Raw genomic sequence first — 22,879 nt, forward strand, 5'->3', positions numbered from 1 at the left:
TTTCGTTATAATTTGACAAATTCATCAGGGCATTCTTAGCTTTTTCTTCTTGACTGTATTTCAAATGTAAAAGACATACCTTTTTGTCCCCATTGATTCCTTTGACTATAGGGGTCTTGTACAAAACGTTTCCATTGACGTGTTGAATACGAAGATACTTGGGTCTGTCAAGATTTGAGTATCGCACGGCATACTGGATAGAGGTGGGCCCTTTTATGGTAAGATGGACTATGGCAATTGCACGGGTGGGTACAGGGCCCGCAGGAACATTGTGTCCCACAAGGAGTGCTTGAAAATCTGTGAAAATTATATAAATTATTAATCAGTTATTCTTCATGAGAGAGAGAGAGAGAGAGAGAGAGAGAGAGAGAGAGAGAGAGAGAGAGAGCTATAATTACACAATATGAAACATTTTATCACATATAACGTTTCATCACCTGAACCACTAAGTATATAAGGATTAACAATAAAATATATTGGTCAGCTTTTACTTTACATCAAATATAATCCTTCCATAATTATTAGTTTGTGTAAACTACTTGATAATAATAATAATAATAGATCTTTATTGTCCATAAATATGGCAATTTGTCATTTAGTTACACTTGTCATAACGTTATATGATAACTATAACATTGAACAGACACCTCTACCCATTCTCTCTCTCTTCCTCTCTTTCTTTCACGCGTGCGACATACACAACATTAACATATTCATTTCATTTTCAATTCGTTACATTCTTGGCAATTCAACACCAAATATTATCATCATTATCAATTGGTCACTTCATCTAACATTAAACAAATTAATCAGTCAATCAGTCAACGCATCAATCCTTGGTTTTGCTGTACCATATGAAATATTCAACATTTTTATTGCTGATGGAACGTACGTCGATTTATACTTGTTAGTTCCACATTTAATCTGACAAAAACTTCTCCCAGATGGCAAAAGACCAAATTCATGGTATAAAATGTTTTTTTTTTTTATTGTTGGTAATTGAGAATGCTTTCCTTTCTATTGCTTTTCCGTGAATTCTTTCTACTTCATCAACAGGATGGTTTATTATTTTTGATGCCTCTTTGTAATTCTAAATCATCATACAACGCTTTATGTAATATTAAGCGAAGGATAGGTCTTCAAGTGATGCGTGATACGTGGTATGTGATACATAGGACGTAACTATAACTCTCTTTCAATTCAATGTTTCAATCTAATGCAATTACCGTAATTACTACTACAGTCCTAATGACCGTCGTGACTATTACAAAAGTGACAACCATCAACACAATTTTGAAATGGAAACAATACAGATTTAAGAACAAGCATTCAGATTTATGCATTTTGACACCGAACGTTAGTTACACAATATTCTAAGAACAATACAAATGGAAACAGTGGGTGGGACATAATAATATTAAGTAAATACAAAATGCCGCATACTTATTATTAAGAGATTAAGGAGCAGGCACCGGTGTAAGATAAAGAACTGTAAAAGTGTGCATGAAAGGTATCAGACAAAGCAAGAAAGAAAAAAAAACAAACAAAAACATCCTAAAAAATCAGTCGACCTCGACTGATTTTTGGGATGTTTTTTTTTAATTGTATTTTCTCTCTTGATTTGTCTGGCACCTTTCATACACACTTGTTCAGTTCTTCATAATTAATATCATAATGATGTAAGTGCACAATTTATGATCAAGCGATAAAACATCAGTAGTCAGCTCCTATTGCCCCTTAAATCATAGCCAATGAAGAAGTTTCCAGCCATTTTTAAAAAAGATTTGACACAACAATACATGATTCAGTGTGCACGAAGTTTCGATGTTATCGAATAATTATGGCCTCAAATTAAGTACCCCACATTACGTGTCACAAATAAAACTAATTATAGAAGGAGTAATTCGAGTGTTAACCAACTGCTGAAATATTTACATTGTTTACACACACACAAAACCTTTTTGAAATTAGTCATTCAAGTGATATTTACGTCTTAAGTGATACGTGATGCGTGGTACGTTGTAGCTATAACTCTCCATTACCTTTGACCTCCGGGTCTGAAAATGCTTGGTCTTGACTGTAAACGTCATTGACGAACACGTTAGGTTGAAAACTGAACTTGTCTTCGAAGTCTTTTTCCATGTAGGGCGACAAAAGAGAAAAGTTATCCAATTATCAAATTTTGTCTGGAAAATAAATATTCTTTAGATTCAAATTAATGATAGTCTATGGGTAAGTAAAAACGTCTATATTGTTTTTAAAAAAATGAATAGTTTTTATACACACATGGGCAAAAGTATCTCAACACTTGTTGTGAATCAATTCATTTGACTTTCAAAGACAAAATTGGACTAAGTTTTATCACAAAGATGAGCAATATATTTAGCATATAACGTGATCCAAATTTCACCAGCATTCATGCATAATCCAAAAAGTAACTACGGCCCAAAGAACAGAAGTTGTGTTGCTCTGCTTCGGAAAAAGAGGAAAAATTTGACGCAACAAAGTCAGCGCTGCGTATGGCTACCACGATTTCAAATCATCCCTCGGACAAGTCTACCAATAGAGTTGATCAAGGGGCTCATGTCATTTTGCTGTGATGCATTCCATTCTGCCTCAACAATCTTCCAAATTCCGTAAACATTCCTTGCTTGGCATCGTTGTTCAACTGCATGTATTTTGAGGAGATCTCAAAGGTGCTCAATAAGATCGGGGTCTAGATTTACAGCTGGCCACTCGAATACCAAGATTTTATTCTCAGTTATTTGAGGTTGCACAGAAGGCCTTCTCGCTCTGAGTCCAGCTTGCAAGTTTTCCTAGCATTGACCAATTTGATATGATGATTTCCACAGCGATGTCAGAGGCATAAAAGAGGGGTTGGTTGTGATTCTCGTAAATGTTCGATCACCATTGGTAGTTGTTTCTCTGAGTTGACCTGTACGTCTTTGATCCCTCACATGCATTTTCGTCGGGGTTTTTTCTTTTCTTTATTTTTTGCGATCATCGTATAGCAGTTAGCTCTAAGGTTGCAAACTCTACAACCTCAGGCCCTGCATGAAATGGCCTTGTAGACTAGCCTATTCGAGGCTCAGTTTCGGCACGGTTTGGAGGGTAAAAGAAGCGAAATCAAAGAAATTACAAAAGATTTACACAAAGATAACATTCTTTCTTTAAACTGGGGGATAATTTGTAAACAGTAAAAGTTAACAAGTTTATATACTCTTAGGCTTTCGTCAATAAATAATAAAATTTGATGGCAACATACATGAAAGTGAAAAAATGGTTAATAAAACCATAAAATAATAAAATATAATAATAAATTTAATGACCACAAAAGATACAACAATGGTAATAATAATAATAATAATAATAATAATAATAATAATAATAATAATAATAATAATAATAATAATAATAATAATAATAATAATAATAATAATAATAATAATAACAATAATAATAATAGCAAAGGAGCAATAATATTATTGTTTTTTGTAAATGAGTACAGTACAACGCTAATATCCCACTCGTTGACAATAACGAAGGTGGGAATTATATCGATGATGATTCTGTTTCGGATAATAAAGCTATTGAAATTTAGTAACACTAAGAAGACAACGTGGCGACGTTCAATCAGTAGGTGAGAAAGGGTTCTGTTTCGAGAATTTAAGAACTTGCGTTTTCACGATTGTCCCTGTAACATTCTTTATAATTCCATTTTTGCGTCATTTCCGAAGTCGAAATATCAAGTTGTCTTACAAAAACTTTCACCATCCCCGCTGTAATTGACAGATTGTAATATAACTAAGCATGCCTGTGGTTTAATAAATGTCGTTTTAGGTGACAATTTTTTTTTTTACTTTGACATGACACAGTTAAACATCAGTAATTTAGCATGTAAAAATGTAAAGTTACTTTTGCACATGTGTATGTAGTAAAACATAAAAGTCAAAACAAATGTCTTATATTTTAACCATTAGATTTTTGAATGATTTTCAACATCAAAATGTTTTATTGAACTATTTAAGTTAGTGTCTTTGGCGTAGTCCGTTGTTCAGTACATAAAATCTCTATTGTAATAAAATTCACAATTGTTTTAGATTCTAAATGTAATGAATCGAGTAAATAAGAAACTGCCTCGATAGAAATTGCATTTTACTGTAATTAAAAAGAGTGATTATATATGCAAATAAATCCCATATTGTATAAAGAAACAATGCAACTAGATCATTCGATTTTTTTATAAAGGCCAATAAACACTCAATAATTTTGCATTGGAAGTAAATAAAGAGTTGTTTCCTTTACGTTCTTTGATTTGAGTATCTTTGACGTTACTTATTTTGTTATGAATGTCTATAATGTTATCACGATCCAAATCGTATGGAGAGTAAGACTAGCTTCTTTCCTTCTTTTCTTTTCTGTTCTAAGTTCTTTTCACACGTGTGTCTGTGCATATGTGTGTATGTCAAATAAAAGGCATTTTACATGTCAAAGAAAACCCGAGTTGCAGACGTATAGGATTACTCTCTATTTAAAATGAGGAAAAATATTGCTAGTGTTAGGCCCATCAAAACATCTTAAAGGAACTAAAGTGATACTAAGCTGCTAGAAGCTGTGGACTATAATAAGTGATAAACAATAATTAATATAATACCTTCAAAAAAGGAACAAAATAGCAAACACAGAGCGTTTCGGGCTCAAACCCCTTCTTCAACCAACAAGAGATACAATAAAAACATTGCCCAAAACGTTCCGTGGTGGAATTTTGTTCTTTTGGAGATGGTATATTCATGTTTGCCATTGTAGCTCACCGTCGCCATCACAGGTCTTGCAACATTTCCCTGGCCGGAGGGTCGGGTTGGCGCATGCCGGAACAGGACACAAATCCATGATGTTTCGACACATTGTCCTTCCTTTAGTTTGAAATAAACCTTTCTTTGCAACCTGTTGAATGCATTGTGCATTGTCTTATTTAAATAATTATTTTTTTGAGGCCGTAAAACTCAAGGGGCAGTAGTTATCTCGATTTCTGTAATGTTAAACGGACACTATTTGTTGTTTGCTACTCCTTAAATATGATGATAGTCTATAGCAAAGTACTTTCCGCCGGATTTGACAAACCAAGCCACCAAATCATTGCTGAAAAAAAACAAAGAACTCAACCTGAGGTCGAAAATAATCCCCTTGCTTAATCATTGGAATGGTCTTCCTATTTAGCAATCGACACCCCAGGTTGTTTTACTCAGCCGATTTGTTTTCATCCAGTTTGGGTAGCTGGATCTTCTTAGATTTGCCGAACAAAAATAATGTTAAAAGGAGCTGATAGTAATTTAGCCATTTACTCCGGGTGCCCAGAAGGATATGGACGTTGTATTTGCCATTGCGCTTATTTGTTGTTCTGAATCGAACAGACGATTCTCTCTCTCTCTCTCTCTCTCTCTCTCTCTCTCTCTCTCTCTCTCTCTCTCTCTCTCTTTCTTTCTTTCTTTCTCTCTCTCTTTCTTTCTTTTTCTTCTTCTCTTCTCTCTCTCTCTCTCTCTCTCTCTCTCTCTCTCTCTCTCTCTTTCTCTCTCTCTCTCTCTTGACTTTCCTTTTCGGGAAATAGAAAGAACTAAACTATGGATATTTCGAGATTGAATTCCATGTCTTGGGCAGAATTGATTATCTCAGAATTTAGAGCTAGCTAAAGGCGGATTTAGAATAATTGTGGTCTTATGGCAAACAAAAGGAAACCGTCTCGTTCATTTATCTCCTCTGGCATGACAATAATGTTGGCAGACATCATTTGGAATGGCCACTATTGTTTGCCATGATTAAAAGTTGATCACTCCAATTGACAGTTTACGTGATGTTACTATGGTAACCATCAGGGACAACTTTGGTTGAAAAGTTTGAAGAAGGATTAATTGTACATGTTGAAGGTGTGATAAGAATGGGTGGCGATTGGACAGGCAGTTGGGCACAGCATAAGAATTGGAAATAAATTCCTATAAGATTTGGATGATCTTACAAGGTGAAAAGGAATTGTAACTGAATTGAAGACCAGAGACGTCTGAAGAGAGAGAGAGAGAGAGAGAGAGAGAGAGAGAGAGAGAGAGAGACAGACAGACAGACAGGCAGATAGATAGATAGATAGATAGATAGATAGATAGATAGATAGATAGATAGATAGATAGATAGATAGATAGATAGATAGATAGATAGATAGATAGATAGATATGATTGAAGTAAAATGATTCGGAATGAAAATTATTCCAGAATTGAAGGGAACGAAAGATGTAGGGGAAAAGATGGCAAAAAAGGTTGGAAGATTGGGTTAAGAATAAAATGAAACAAAGCAATGTACACATCTGTGTCGCTTATTTCTACTGATTCACAGTGCTTCATGTTCTCCGACTCCGAGCAGATCATAAGGAACCCAATTTCTATCATATGCAGTGCAATTTGGCTTAAAGACAGTCGTTTTAGTACCAGCACTCTCAGCACAATTTAAGGCCAAATACTCATATCTACATCTGACTTAAAAAGGGGAAGGGAAAAGCAAATGGGTAATATGATAGTTCTGTGATGGAAGTTGTCGCAGTTGACTGTGGAAGCTCAGTATAAACTCAGTAGAGCAATTTATTCAGAAACTAAAAAACTTTGCATCGGATTTTGAAATTTATTCCTTCCCCCGCCCCCTTTGGGTCCCCATAGTTCATTTGGTAGAGCACTCGCTTCACAAAGTAAGGGACCGAGATCGAGTTTATTTTTTCTGACCCTCAATGGTAATTGGATAGCTGGATTTGTTTGATTTAGCAGAAAGAACTTACTTGCGATAGACTAATATCCTATCCAAATGATTGCAAGCAATTGTTATTGTCCAAAAATGGTCTGAAAAGTTGTGTATTGTTAATGTCTTTTCACGCTAGAGAAACCGGGATAAGCACGGGCTCCATTGACCTTAATGGCTCTATAGGACAATTTTTACTACATTTCGCTTTAAACAACTACTCAAACAATTAAATTATATCACAATTATATTATTCATAACCTTGATATGGAAAGTATCTTATTTATTAGTTCTGGAAGAAGAAAAAAAACAACAAAACAAATCAAGATCAAAGACTTTTACAACGAGATGTAGATATTGAACAATACATTCAATTGTTAATATTAATTTGACTAAAGTAATCAATGTCAGTTTCTCATAAAATAAAACATTCCTGTTCTATCTTAAACTAAATTCATAGACACCTTACAATTACTTTAGATTTGAGTTTAGATTTGATGACTATTTCAAATATGACTCAGGTTAAAGAATTTTTTGAAAAGATGGGAGTCGTTTCAGTTGATCTACACTCGAACACGGTTTCCTCGAACTCCTCGAGACATGCAAAAAAAAAAAAGCCGAAGAAACCGTTCACAAAGAATAATAAGGATAAATTTCGAGATATTTGAATGAGTTCTAGAAAACTATGTTCGAGAAAACCGTGTTCGTGGAAACCGTTCTAGTGTGTATTTATGAAATAAGAGTTTTCTGGCCAAAATGATAAAAGGTGTTTAGTCACTGTACGGTCGAATACAGTATTGATGTATTTAAAATGTGTAGATTTAGTGCTTGAATTATACAATAATTTAGCTAATCTTTAATGTATCAGAGGATATTATTATTATCTGTACTTAATGCTCCAGTCCTATCGACAAAACACTTTTCTCTGTCGATTTTGGCTTGAGTTCTTTAATTTCCAATATTGATCGATTAAAATGTCAATTTGTCAAAATGTCTTAAGACTTCTTTAATAATAGAATGGATCAATATTTGGATTGAAAGTGTTAAAAACGTGCTTCGTCGAAGCATGGCAGAATGACTTTACATGCTTTACTCAATCTTTATATAAATGTACTATACATATATATATATATATATATATATATATATATATATATATATATATATATATATATATGAGTGTTGGTGGGTACTTGTAGATATATCCTTACTTACACGCAGGCATTGGCACCGAACGCAAACCATGACTCCCTGAGGTATGAACACAGGACTCCATTGTTCTCCAAATGCATAGTGTTTTCTGTCCATATAGCAACCTGTGGATGTATTCAGAATGGTTGTTTTCATGACCTTTATCATATTATAGGTATATACCGCAATATGAGATTAAACTTGAAATAGACAGAATTACGCATTCATTGGCCAGAGGGTTTGAGAAGTAAGCGCGATAAAATTTGACAAAATATGCGGATCCTCACAAAAATTTGAAACAATTTCAATTTAGTCAAAAACCCAGGACTTTTTAAAGATATTATTTTGTTGTGGTTGAGGAGGAGAGTATTCGCTTGTGTTTTATAATAATAATAATAATAATAATAATAATAATATATTAATAATAATAATAATAATAATAATAATAATATATAATGATAATAATAATAATAATAATAATAATAATAATAATAATAATAAATAATGATGATGATGATGATGATGATGATGATTATGAGAAAGAGGAGGAGGAGGAGGAGAGGATGATGATGATGATGATGATGATGATGATGATGATGATGATGATGATGATGATGATGATGATGATAATAATAATAATAATAATAATAATAATAATGACGACAACAACGATAATGACCACGACTACGACGACGGTGGTGATAGTTATAATACTAATAGTAATAATATTAATAGTAATAATAATAATAATAATATAATAGTAATAATAATAATAATAATAATAATAATAATAATAATAATAATAATAATAATAATAATAATAATATTTATTATTATTGTTATCATCAATAAAAATTAGTGAAATCACAATGTGTATGGCAAATACCTGGGCGACAAGCGGAGGGATGGCGGTTGCTCGCAAATCCCGCCTTGCTTAATATTTTTCCAGGCGATCGGCTATCGGGGGCGGGCGTGGCAGTATAAAAAAAAAGTGGACAATTATTTTTTTTTTTCGGATTTTCGCTGTTTTCACGTTAGATTCGTGATCAGCGTCAACTTAACAATAGGTTTGATACCAAGAACTATGTGTTTACTCCAAAAATTGTTGAAATTATAAATAAATTTTAATTATGTGGCTATGTGGTCGACAGAACAGTGCCTCTCCCTGTTCTGTGATGGGGCCTAGTGGTATGACTCTCACTTTCGTATCAAAAGGTCCAGGTTTCGAGACCCGCTCTGAGTGTCGCAGAGTTGAGTCCTTGGAAAAGGCTCTTTACTCACATTCTCTCAGCGTAGTCAGGTGTAAAATTAGTTCATGGCCGTTCGTTGTCTTCGTCGGAAAAATATTGTAATATCGCCTGACAGGCGTCATTTCTCGTCCTTCATGTTTAGTATTGCGGTTGGCTTGGGAGCCCTTGTAAAGCGCTTTGAGCACGTCTAGCGGATATGGAGCCAAATAAATTCAGTGTTTTTTTTTTAATAATATTTTTATAAATTTTGAGTCTGGAAGAGGTAGTAGATGAACAAAAGTTTTCGTTCTTGATCACCGTAAAATTTATAATGGATTTCATACAAAATAAAAAAAAATAGTTTTCCGATTTTCATATTGTCCAATGTAATGACATAATATGTCAGTTATTATTATTATTATTATTATTATTATTATTATTATTATTATTATTATTATTATTATTATTATTATTATTATTATTATTATTATTATTATTATTATTTGACTTTTTTCTTTTTTGGTTGTACTTTTTTTTTTTTTTTTTGGGGGGGGGGGGGGTTGGTCTTTTTTTCTTCAACCGTTGACATCACGGTCGACCTTCACACAGTCATTTAGGATTGGCAGATGCCAAAAAACCTTGACTACGTGATGAAAGGGGCGGGTATTGATACCAAAACACAAAAACTGGGTGTAAACTTGAACGTCTGTAGTCTACCACAAAAAAAAAAAGCCGGAGGAGAGGTTGGGGAGGGGGAGAAGGAGGATTATTTTATTTTATAATAATTAAAATAGGTAATAACCATCATGATGAAAATCATTATTCCGTAGCTCTAGACGCCCAGATATTTGACCTTGTTAGTCTGCGAAATTTTATAACTAAGTTTTATTTAGTCTATTTAACAATTACATTTTGGTCCAAACAAAAGGCAATTGATTTTATTGAAAAATATCGGCAAAATGGGTGTTTGTGGAAGGTAAAAAGGACTATTGTAATAAAGTAAAGAGTGAGAAAGCATAAGATGATCTTGTGAATTTTGTACAAACATTTCATGATGGTGATAATTAGGATACGGTAACGTGTAAAATTTCCAATTTGAGAAATGCATAGCGGAAACAACAAATAAGATGGCCTCATCACATTTGTCCAGAGCTGCTTACAGCCACTTTTTACTCCAAAGGGCCCTGTTTTTTATTCCTGTCCTTTTTTTTTTCTTTAAAATTGAGGAAATGATTACGCAACAAAGAGCCTTTTCAGTTTCCATTTTCATTTCAAAATGTAAAATGGCAACGCACATATGATTGTATAAATAAGACGAAAAATAGAAAGGAGAGGCAGCGACATGTAAGGGCAAAAATCCTGTGCGATTGACGCAGGGATCGGGTCACAGCGACCCAGACAAGTGCCATCACTGGTAGAAAACGCCACGTGTAAGAGGCCTCTTAGGACTCCTTGTAACATTTAGTAGAGATTACTCTTTATAAACGCTTCATTTCAAATAATGATGTAAAAAAAACAAAAAAGGAAGAAGAGGATGAAGAGACACAGAACAGGGACGAGGAAGACGTGGTATGACACTCGTCTTCGGACCTGAGGGTACAAGGTTCGAGTCCCACTGTGGGCTGCGCATAGTAGAGTCCTTGGAAAAGACTCGTAACTAACATTTTCTCACCGTGTTCATGTGTAAAATTCGTTCCAGACGTTTAGCGTTGTTAATGTCCGAAAACAATTGTAATATCGCCTAACAGGCGTCATGTCTCGTCTTTCAAGTTCCTCAATTAGCAAGGGACCCGTTGTAAAGTGTTTTGACCGCGTTTAGTAGATATTGCACTATATAAATTTTCAAGAATTAAAAAATCATTTTGTTATGATTTTAATGCCCAGGAACTGGACCACAAAAGTGGAGGCATTTGGAATATCTTCCTTATTATTAAAATGAATCTTACCAGCTTTATCCTCGTCAATGTCTGGTAACTCCTCGCCAACAAGTGGAACACTGAATGGAAATCCATTCGAATTAGTAAAACAGCACCACAAACCAAATAGCACCAAACCGCACTCCCAAGGTTGGAATATTTTGAAACAATTTGAATACATTATATCAATTGACTTCTAATTTATCTAAGCAACAGTAAAAATGATTTAAAAGTACATAACTGGAGAGTTACATATATTTCTATACACTTCATGTTATATTACACATTTTTGATATAAAAGTTAAAAACATGTTGACTAGGACATCGCTACCGATATGTCATTCTCATCACATTCTTGTATTCTTCATTTGTTGATTTGTGTGTAGTGATATAATTTGAGCACGGTGTGTAATTTTCATTTGAATCCATGAGCACAAGTTCACATTGTGATGTGTTTGTTATTAGAAACAAAAGAAAACAAAATAGATTCTAGTCACTTGACTCAAGGCTGGAAATCTGACTGATGATGATTTTTATGTTTATTTCCCCCTTTTTTTTTGTCGACATCTGTTCATATCTATATTTTCATTTCGACATACCTTGGCCATCAACTGTCCGAGCGAACTTCACAGGTAATCGAAGGTATATGTTTAGGTAAAATATTCACTAGTTCTACCCGCCACGTGAATCGCACAAACACACAGAACTGTGTGTGACCTTAAACGCTCATAATCTGATTCTAAGCGAATCTAGTTAAAGCTAATCACAAACTGGCAATCTAAAAACAATATCAGAGAGCAAAGAGACGCGGACTTCGCAAGTTCGAGTGTTAATTTACAGTCAGCTGTTTGTCCAAGCGGGCTTAAAGGGTGTGTCACAAATCTCGTGTTTTGATTGGTCAAAAAGCTACTGATTAATTCCGATTATTATTCCTAAAACGTTAACGTAGCTTTACATTTAACCCCCCAAAAATGTGTTCTTTTCTGAATTAGACGTCTAGAATAGTCTTTCTACCTGGTAAATACCCCAAAAACACAGTGTGGAAGGGTGAGTAGTCTTTTACTTCACCATTACTTTTCACAGACCAAAGGAGACCCAGCCTCCCATTGGTTGGTGAATAAATTGGCTGCGGTGAAATGTCAGTCTACAACACCTCATCGTACTTTTTAAATTATATTGGTTTTTTCACGTTTAAACAATGTACCATTGTTGCACTGTTGCGTAGCAGTCAAGTTTATACTGAGCCACACTGACAATGGCGATTCATTTTGAAGAACTCTAAATGTATTAAAATTCAGATTGGCTTGTTTATTAATCCATAACCTAGTCTACATCTGAATCATCTATATAGGTCACTTGAAGATATTTAATCACAAGTATTCCTGAAAGAAGTGAATAAAAACTTTTCATGGACAAAATGACTTTCATGCCGTTGTTAATGCTGCTGTCAATTCATTTTATACCCTTCAAACATATCTAATCCTCTTTCTTGAATCAGTCATTTGATTTTGTATTTTGCTTTTCTTTATTTCCCTGTGTGATGTATTGTTGTATGTTTTGTTTCACTGTTATTATCATTTGCTATGCTGTATTGTCTGCGCCTTGCGATGTGTCATCAAGACAAAGTAACTTCTGACCGCCCCCAATTAACCTCAAACAATTGAATTCCGATCAGACTCTGACATCGAAATGATAAGCGATCAGTAGGGATTCGTGGGAGGATCAACATCAGAAGAAGCGAGTTTTGTGGAAGGTTTTTCCCTCTTTAGCCTGGAAAATCTTGACCTGGCTTTGAGGTGGCGGATCGTTATCAAACAGTGCTGGGGAGATAAGGAGAAAAGATAAAAATGTATATTTTAGCAGCTTTTGTATCATTTTGGTTTTCATCAATATTTGATACCGAAGAAATTACGTAAGAACATGATGAGTAATCTGGATCTCTATGGCATGATTTGATCTTTAGTATCACAAACTGTGGTCTATTGATTTTAGTGTTCTGTCGTCACAAGGCAGAGCGACGTATTTGACAAATTCAGACTTTTCGTGCTTTGATATTATCCATTATTTATTCATATCCATACCCATCTCTTGTCAAAGAGAGAGAGAGAGAGAGAGAGAGAGAGAGAGAGAGAGAGAGAGAGTTAGAAAGCAACAGCACCACCAATCTTTCCTTGTTAAAACTTGTTAGACCCAAATAAATTAACTCTGAGACCACTAAAAGTATGTTGGTTTTTATCTCAATCTCATAAAAAGATATTTTTGTTGTTTGTTTTTTTTTTGTTTTTTTTTTGTTTTTTTTTAATTTGTTTTTTTTTTGGGGGGGGGGGGGACGGCAGTAATATCTGATTGAACATTCACTATATTTCATTTTTATTTTTGAGCATTGGTTATTTAAACACGGAATAAGATCAGTTGGTTAATGCAGACTTGTGACAAGTCTGATGACTCAAACTCTCGTTATTTTAATAGGAGAGTGAGGGGGGGGGGGAGAGAGGGAGCAGGAGGAGGTGGCTATCAAGCTAGTGCCAAATATTTCATTACGACGATGACAATTAACCGGTAAACCGTCGCACTCTGGACACGTATTTAAACATTTGGCCAGAAAACTCGATATTTGATATCGCTGATTTAAACGTCGATCGATTTTTGAAGGACGAGTTTTCTGGCCAAATTTTTTAATATGTTTTGTTTCAGAGTACGGCAGTTAAGTGGTTATTTCTATAATATGCCGCGTTTGGTATTTGAAATTAGAATAGGTACATAATATAGAGATATGAACCCAATTTTTGGTGGTCTTGTACAAATATATCCCTCGTTAGGTCTTTCTCTCATGATATACTTAAATTTTGAGACCAGGTCAAACTGTGATCGTCACCTTCAATTTAAATTGTTCAAGGGAAAGATTATCCTGCATACGGACTGGTCAATTATTTTTTTTTATTTTTTTTTTTTTTGGGACGGTTCCATTGAAATTTGTCATGGAGGAAATTGCGCAAGAACATGACAATGAGTAATCAAAAGTGGATAACAAAAGTTAGTCATGTGTGAATAATGAGGTGTTGTTAGGTACAATTGTTTCACATTGATTGATTGGTATGTCGGTTAATGGATCGATAGGCAATCAATAAGCGATCGAACTGTCTGTCTGCAGCTCGCTCATATTATGATTTATTCTTAGAATTATAGGTGTGTTATCTAATGTATTTATTCTATTTTGGTAACTCCGCCGAAGAGTAAACCTCCCATTCACTGATGATAAGTCACTAGTTTCCCCCCCCCCCCCCGCCCTTTTCAGTCCTTTTTACGTTAATTATTTGTTCATCCATCTATTTCTTTGCATATTTGCGTCCTCAATCGTTACTGGAAATGCGGCATAATATTTTAAAAGTTTAATCAAACATCTGAATTTATTCACACGTCTGTTTATTCATTTAAGACCTACGAGTCCCCTCCTGTGTTCATTCATTTAATTATCAAACATATCATCGTACGTTTTCTTTTTACTTTTTTTTCTGAATTCATTACTTCATTCAACGCATCCAGTTTTGGTATTTCCTTTACAATTTCAATGAAGTGCGTGCACATCTTATAAATTGTAAAAGTTACAATTTCTTAACAATACCTTTCTAATAAGCCCAATAAAAAAGGCATTTTAATTAATGCATCACTTTAATCTTATAAATGATTGTCGTCCATATATTAATGAAAATGTGAATGCGATGTAAATGACGTAACATCCCGATCTTTGTGTTAGATGTGGGTGCAGTTTATCCGAAAAGTCTTTTAAAGAAAAATTCCCCCTTAGGGATGTTAAAGGGATTTTTTAAAAATTAATTAAGTAAATTTACACCGCAAGTAAAAAAAAAAGGGGGGGGGGGGGTTTAGAGTATGAAGATCATGTTACGATTCTTTAAATTAAATATAAATTATATTTACGTAGCGTATTCCATAGTTATACCAGAGACCATGGTTATACTATTCTCCGTGTATACCAAGAAAGTAGTCAGAGCGATTTGTCTCGAGGTTGTTGAAGTAGATTAGTTCTATGGTTATGCGAGTATTCGGATAAATAATATGAAAATTTACAAGTTGGCCAGGGTAAAGTAAACTTATACCTCGTCGATAAGGCTTACCATGTATTGATGGTATGGATTTAAATAAATATTAATCAGGTCTGCCAGCCAAAACAATCGTAACCAACACACAAAGCCATGTGTAGCCATTTACGTTTATAGTCCAGATGATATAGTGAGAAATAATCACCTTCCCGACGCTCTTATTGCATTGAGAAAGATCTGAGTGACCTAAAATTCATTCATTCAATTTTTGGTGCACTTAGTTCCAACATTTTTTTTTCTGACCAACCCCCCCCCCCCTACCCCCTTTTCCATCCAGCAGTGATTGTGTAACTTGGTCTGTTAGGTCTGGCGGAAAATATTTCGCCTTAGACGAGCATCCTAACCAAAGGATAATAGGCATTTGTTATTGTAGATTTCACGCTATGGGTACCAGGATCCATATACCTAAAGGTTCTGGAGGACTTCTTTATATTTTTCTTCCAAACAGCTGGGTGTCCCATCTCACTGCTGATTAAGCAGACCCAAAGCCTCTGATAATCTTTGAAAACGAACAAAAACCACAGGTGGAAGAACAGAATCCAAGATTTATACAACATACCAAAGGAATATGATCTGATTTTTAATAACTGAGATTTAAGCCAACTGAGTGCCGTGCCCGAAATGTCGGGGAGTTATCTTTAAATCGTCTTAATCTCCGCTCATGATACACAAAACCACGCATTCATTTTTCTATTTTACATCCTGTTGTTAAATTTAATAGGGAACTATAATGTGATGTCAAAATATGGTTCCAATCTCCCTGAAAGTGTAAAACCAGTCCTCTGGAGGACTTGATACCTACATTGTGCAACTGATCCTCTGGTTTCAGAGTTATGTCATCTGATGTTCTAGCCTAAATAAATGCTGGTCGTCAATAAAGATCAAACATCCTCGCTCTTTTACGCCCCGTAATCATAAGAATTGTCCTATATATCCTGCTACTAAAATAGATATGCCACCTTATGATTCAATATAAAACAATTCATTATTAGTCCTCCGAAGGATTGGATACATACACACTTCCAATTATTTTGGAACCGGAAAAGTAGAGGCTGCTACGTCACGACTCTTCTTCGCGATAGCCGACCTCCCAAATCATGAACAGGATTCACAATGTTGTGACCCAACAAAGTTTAAAATGCGTGACTTGTAAACTGTCAAAGTTAATTTCCAAACAACGCAGTATCAAAACAGTATGGTTAATACTCACAAACTGAACGGCCAAGCAGTAATGCACGGACCAAATGATGTGACAATGAATGACACGTATTCCTTCTTTCACACATTCCATTCGCTCGTCCGCGTGTTTACATTTTGTCCAGAGTATTTCAACGTGTCATATACATGGACTTCGTAAATACAAAAAGAAAACCAATAAAATAAAATTTAAAAACTCGAAGGTCGTCATAAATGAACACAAATTTTCATTTGTTGAGTCATATCTCGATCTCAATGCCGCATTCAAACCAAAACAAATAGCACAAAGTACATTGTACATTCTGTGTGTGTGTGTGTGTGTGTGTGTAATTGTGTGTGTGTGCGTGGGTGTGTGTGCGGGCTTGTGATATATATATATATATATATATTATATATATATATTATATATATATTTATATATAATATATATATATACATATATATATAAAAACATTATATTTATATATATATATATATATATATATATATATATATATATATTGTGTTCACATATGATAAATAATATATATTATATGTAAATATTCATTATTATTGAATAGCCAGCTTTGAAATTCAAGACTCTAATTTATTATTAATACACTAACCAAATATCACATATTATTATAATCATTAACAAAATATTTCTTTTAAAAATTGTAAATGAAGTTAGTCGATAGGGTTGTGTAAATACCATCGGATCGAAAGGGCTCGGTTTGAATTTCAAGTAGGCTACCGATTTGATATTTCATAGGACTTGATAAATGTTTTTTCGTGTCTCACATAATATTCATCAAACCATCAAGAAGTGAGGCTTAATTTAATAGTGTGTTCAGATAATATTTCATGCTGTCAGGTTGCTGATTATGACGTATATCATAATCTGAGTGCTCGAGACACCTAACAAGAAAGGTGTACTAGATATAATATGTAATGTAATGTAATGGGAAATTTATATAGCGCCATTATCAATTTACAATGTTCAACAGCGCTTAACAATGGCAACAACAAATAATAAGTAAACAAATTAATAAATATACACATACACACACAAATACATCCACACAAACACACACAGACACACACACACACACACACACACACACACACATATATATATATATATATATATATATATGCATATTACACACCTTTATATAATATATAAGTATACATACAAATGAAACATATGCATGTACTGTACATATACACATGCAAACATATACATATATACACTTACATAGACAAATGTGCATACACATACACATACACATAGACATGCGCACATTCATACACACACATATATATATATATATATATATATATATATATATATATATATATATCAACGATTCATTTGCTAGGTAGATATAAATAACTCAGTTTTGAGGGATTTTTTAAAGGTATCAAGACGATTGGGCTCCCGAAAGATTGGGATAGATAAATCATTATAGAGCAAATTGAGCGTGAGGGATCGATCAGGATGTACTGTATAGCGTTGTCTCTGTTTGGAAAAAAAAATGTAATATCGCCTAACAGGCCTCTTGTCTCGTTACATGTCACGTGTTGCTGTTGGTCAGGGGCCCTTTGTAAAGCACTTTGAGCACATTAAGTGGATATTGCGCTATATAAAATCTCACATTTATTTGTTTGTTGTTTTTTTATGCTAGTATTTTTTTTTCATTATCAATTTTTAATGTAACATTAATTATGTTTGTAGTTCTGGAAAGAAATCCTACTTAGACTCATATTATAAATTCACTTTAAAGTTTAAAAAAAAACCACAAAAAAAAACAACAAATGAATATGAGCATTTAGATGGCGTATTCCCTCGGATACACCATGTACGGCTATGTGGTCTCGTGGGTTAACACTCGCCTTCGGATCGGAAGGTCCAGGGTTCGAATTCCGCTCTGAGCAGTTCATAGTTGAGTCCTTGGAAAAGGCTCTTTATTCACATTCTCGTATCGTACCCTGGTGTAAACTGAGCGCCTGGCATTTAACAGCGTAGTCTCTGTCGGGAAAAAATTGTAATATCGCCTTTATAAATGCTCACGTAATTTAAAATGATATTTTAGAAAACCCGATACCATAACGCGGAGCCACCGACGCCATCTTACAAAGAGATGGTCAATGACTGTCGTGCACAATTAAAGATAATTAACTCATCTTTAATAAGTCAGGTGGTCGTCGTACAAGAGTGGTAACCAAAGCAAGCAACGATTGCTTCTTTTAAAACATGTATGTGGCCTGCTGTCTTAAACGGCGTTATGTTTGTTATTTAGATGCGACAAATTGAATTTGTCAGCAACAAAAAGACTCCGGTTAAATTTAAATGTTTTAACCAGTTAACTGTCATATTCTGGAAAAACACGTGTTTTTTAAAAAATTGGCCAGAAAACTCGTCCTTTAAATTTCAATCGATTTAAATTACCCTCATCTTGGCCCCGAGAGGTCCCAGGTTTGAGAGGTTTTGATATGATGAGGGTCATTTAAATCGATCGATATTTGAAAGACGAGTATTTTTATAGAAAAGAGAGTACGGTAGTTAACAGGTTAATTCTACAGGAACATTTCAGGGTGAAATTTACCTTGGCATAATACTGACTTCAGGCGGTGGACCGCAAATATGACAGTTTAAAAAGATGTTTTGTCTGAAGATTTAGATACTAATGAAAATGGAATGTCTAGTGTAATTGTCACACGCCCAACAGGCGTCATGTCTCGTTCTACATGGTACGTGTTGCTGTTGGTCAGGGACTCTTTGTTAAGCGCTTTGAGCAAGTTTAATGGATATTGCGCTATATAAAATCTCAATTAAAAAAAATAATTTTAGTGACAAATATGAGACTTGGATAACCTAATACAGTTCTATGTTGAATTGAAGAGCATGAATACAATCTCTTAACATAATTTTTAGATCAGTTTGATTTGCACGTCAATTTTCAATATCTGGTTTACACTGACACAAAACAAGATCGAGATGACGGGTCACAAATGTTATATTTTTCATCTTGTCGAAATTCCAATGATTTTGTGTGTGATGGATGACCAACTTTTAAAAATCTCTTGCTTATATAGATATGGATCCATTTAAATGACCTTCATCTTGGCCTGGCAAGGTCGAGGGTTTGAGAGTTTTTGCCGAGACGAGGGACATTTAAATCCATTAATATTTGAAGGACGAGTTAACTGGCCAAATTTTTAAAATACTTATCTTCCTAGAATACGTCAGTTAACCGGCTTATAACCTCCACCCCTCCAAAAAAAAAAAAAAGAAGAAATACCTGTTCATTAAATCGAATAACATTCCAATCACATCCTGTACTTGTACTAACTTTTCGATAACCTCCAGTACGTAAGTCATCACTATCGAATAGGCAAACGACATAAAACTTAAAATGGAATGTATTTTTCAACAACTAGGATCCCAGAAAATGAGAGTTAAATTCCAAAAAGATATGAAATTCATACTCACATCTAAAAATTATCACAAAATGGAGGTGCCGACTTTTACATGGTCTAGAATAATATTATTTTACAATAAGTATTGTGCGAAAAGCTTTCTTTTTTAAACTATATTTCTGAAATAGACTTGTCTGACAAAATTCTAAACTTGGGTTGGAATACAGTGCATAATATGTTCCTAGTTTGTTTATCTGAATTCCAAACACGTTGAAACAGATACCATGATATTATTTATGAATAGTTATCACTAACATGCCGATTATATGACAAAACCAATAATTACCATCTGGATTCAATCGTGATAAAACAGAAATATTTCATATCGTTTAACCCTTTAACAGCGGGATGGACCCTATTTAAAACTAAATGTATTCTATTATTTATCTTGATTTAACTGCAGACCTTGTCAATTTCTCAAAGGGAGCAGTAACAGCGTTGTGACTCAGGCTTCATTGAAGCGTTATTCACATTGCTTCTCTTTTGGTGAAAACGGTATATCATATTTTAGATCTAACCCCGTCTTTAACAGATTATACTTCGTTTTAAACCGCGTTTATGTATTATTACATCTTTTTGATGCAATTTAAAACCAGAGCCAAGTTTCTTCCAGTGTTCATTGTTTGAGAGCAGTATTCAGAAATAAATCATGAACAGATGAGGGATATCTTAATGGCGCAGTCACATAAATTCAAATATGTCACCCACCGCGCCAGCCTATCATCATAATAACTATATTATTATTATCATTATTATTATTATTATTATTATTATTATTATTATTATTATTATTATTATTATTATTATTATTATCATCATCATTATTATTGTTATTATTATTATTATTATTATTATTATTATTATTATTATTGTTAATATTATTATTATTATTATTATTATTATTATTATTATTATTATTATTATTATTATTATTATTATTATTATATTATTATTATTATTATTATTATTATTATTATTATTATTAATATTTTCGATTATATAATAATAATAATAATAATAATAATAATAATAATAATAATAATAATAATAATAATAATAATAATAATAATAATAATAATAAAATAATAATAATAATAATAATAATAATAAGAAGAAGAAGAAGAAGAAGAAGAAGAAGAAGAAGAAGAAGAAGAAGAAGAAGAAGAAGAAGAAGAAGAAGAAGAAGAAGAAGAGAAGAAGAAGAGAAGAAGAAGAAGAAGAAGAAGAAGAAGAAGAAGAAGAAGAAGAAGAAGAAGAAGAAGAAGAAGAAGAAGAAGAAGAAGAAGAAGAAGAAGAAGAAGAAGAAGAAGAAGAAGAAGAAGAAGAAGAAGAAGAAGAAGAAGAAGAAGAAGAAGAAGAAGAAGAAGAAGAAGAAGAAGAAGAAGAAGAAGAAAGAAGAAGAAGAAGAAGAAGAAGAAGAAGAAGAAGAAAAGAAGAAGAAGAAGAAGAAGAAGAAGAAGAGAGAAGAAGAAAGAAAGAGCAATGATAATATGATATGATATGATATGAATTTTAATGGGCCAAAATAGGCTAAGGCCTTTAAATGCGCATTCCCATTAACATGTCAGCATAGCAAATCTATTCCAAACTTTAGACATGAAGTTTTTGATTTAATTTTAATTTGACTTGCCAGCTGTCACGTCGACGAATCTTTAAAAAGTGCGAAGCATATCATATAATTGAACTATCAAAGTTTAGCAATGACACTAGCAAATGTAAAGACAATAAAATGACAATATACAAAAATTGAGAATATAAGATATGTAAGTTTGTCATCATAATCAAACGTCGATTGGTGCAGTTTGATTCCAGCAACAACAACAATCATGATAGGAAAAGAAAAGAAAAGAAAAGAAAACATTTTTGAAAATGAAATTTACAATATACAGACATCGACGTCAACGATATCAAATATTACAAAATCTGTATTTAGATGTCATTCATCATAATCTAACAGCAAATGAGACAGTTCTTTGTTAGCAACATTTTTAAAAGAGTTGACTGTTTCTGAGTTATTTTGTTTGTTTGGGTTTTTGTGGGGTTTTTTGTGGGGGTTTTTCTGTTTTTGTTTGTTTGTTTGTTTTGTTTTGTTTTGTTCTTGTTTTTTTGTTTGTTTGTTTGTTTTGGTTTGTTTGTTTTGTTTTGTGTGTGTGTGTGTGTGTGTATGTGTGTGTGTGTGTGTGTGCCAAATTACGATTACCATATTCTAAAACAGTACGTACATTGGTTTTGTAGGTATAAAGTATCAAATGTGTTTGCGTCTAGATACATAAAACTTCTAAATATTATACCTATCACTCTATTAGCGTTATTATACACGTTGAGATATGTTGATCGAAGTGAATTAATTGGTCAAAAATAATTCCTAAGTATCTCTCGGAATCCGTGGTCATCAAATTTGTGATTCCTTCATCATCTACATAATAAACACGAGATGGATTATATATACCCATTAGAAATATTGGAAACATTGAAATCCATCTGCCAATCATTTGTCCAATGGAATATCGAATACAAGACATTTTGTAATTGTAAAATATTACATTTATCAATCGGGGTATACATGTTTGTGTCATCAGCAAATATTTTGCATTTAGATTCAACAACATTTATAATTTGTAAGTCATTGATGTATAATATATAGAAAGGAGTGGTCCCAAAACACTACCTTATGGCACACATTGAAACATTGCTATATTCCGATTGTTCATTTCCAACAATCACTCTGTGAATACGACTTGTAAGAAATGTTACGATCCAATGATTTATATTTCCCCTTAAGCCGCAATCCCATCATTTTAGAAACAACCTTTCCTGGGGAACAGTATCAAACGCTTTTTTTAAATATATATAAATACATTATATCAACATCATTGTGAGTATCAATTAATTTGTTAGGTCTTCCATTACTTTAAATAATTGTGTTATACACTTTCTAAAGCCATGTTGTGAGTTACTTAATAAGTCATTTGATTTAAGGAAAGAAACTATGCG

General features: G+C 33.4%; 1 protein-coding gene across 3 annotated transcripts in view; it reads right to left on the reverse strand.

Moving 5' to 3' along the window:
- LOC144971253 (chordin-like) overlaps positions 1-22,879 on the reverse strand; it is a 55,257-nt gene that overhangs the window by 31,084 nt on the left and 1,294 nt on the right. For 2 of the 3 annotated variants that reach the window (XM_078911831.1, XM_078911833.1), the window contains exons 2-6: positions 11,139-12,928; positions 7,988-8,088; positions 4,812-4,944; positions 2,043-2,132; positions 80-297 (exon numbers count right to left, since the gene is read on the reverse strand). In XM_078911831.1, the coding sequence (XP_078767957.1) occupies positions 80-297; positions 2,043-2,132; positions 4,812-4,944; positions 7,988-8,088; positions 11,139-11,289 (693 nt within the window). In that variant the 5' untranslated portion in view covers positions 11,290-12,928. Of the gene's footprint in view, positions 1-79; positions 298-2,042; positions 2,133-4,811; positions 4,945-7,987; positions 8,089-11,138; positions 12,929-19,707; positions 20,157-22,879 lie in introns of those variants that run through there. The other variant, XM_078911832.1, reaches the window with a different exon arrangement.

The sequence above is a fragment of the Berghia stephanieae genome, chromosome 4 (assembly GCF_034508935.2).
Source record: "Berghia stephanieae isolate SIO BIC M18660-M18661 chromosome 4, UCSD_Bste_1.3, whole genome shotgun sequence".
Lineage (NCBI taxonomy): Eukaryota > Metazoa > Mollusca > Gastropoda > Nudibranchia > Aeolidiidae > Berghia > Berghia stephanieae.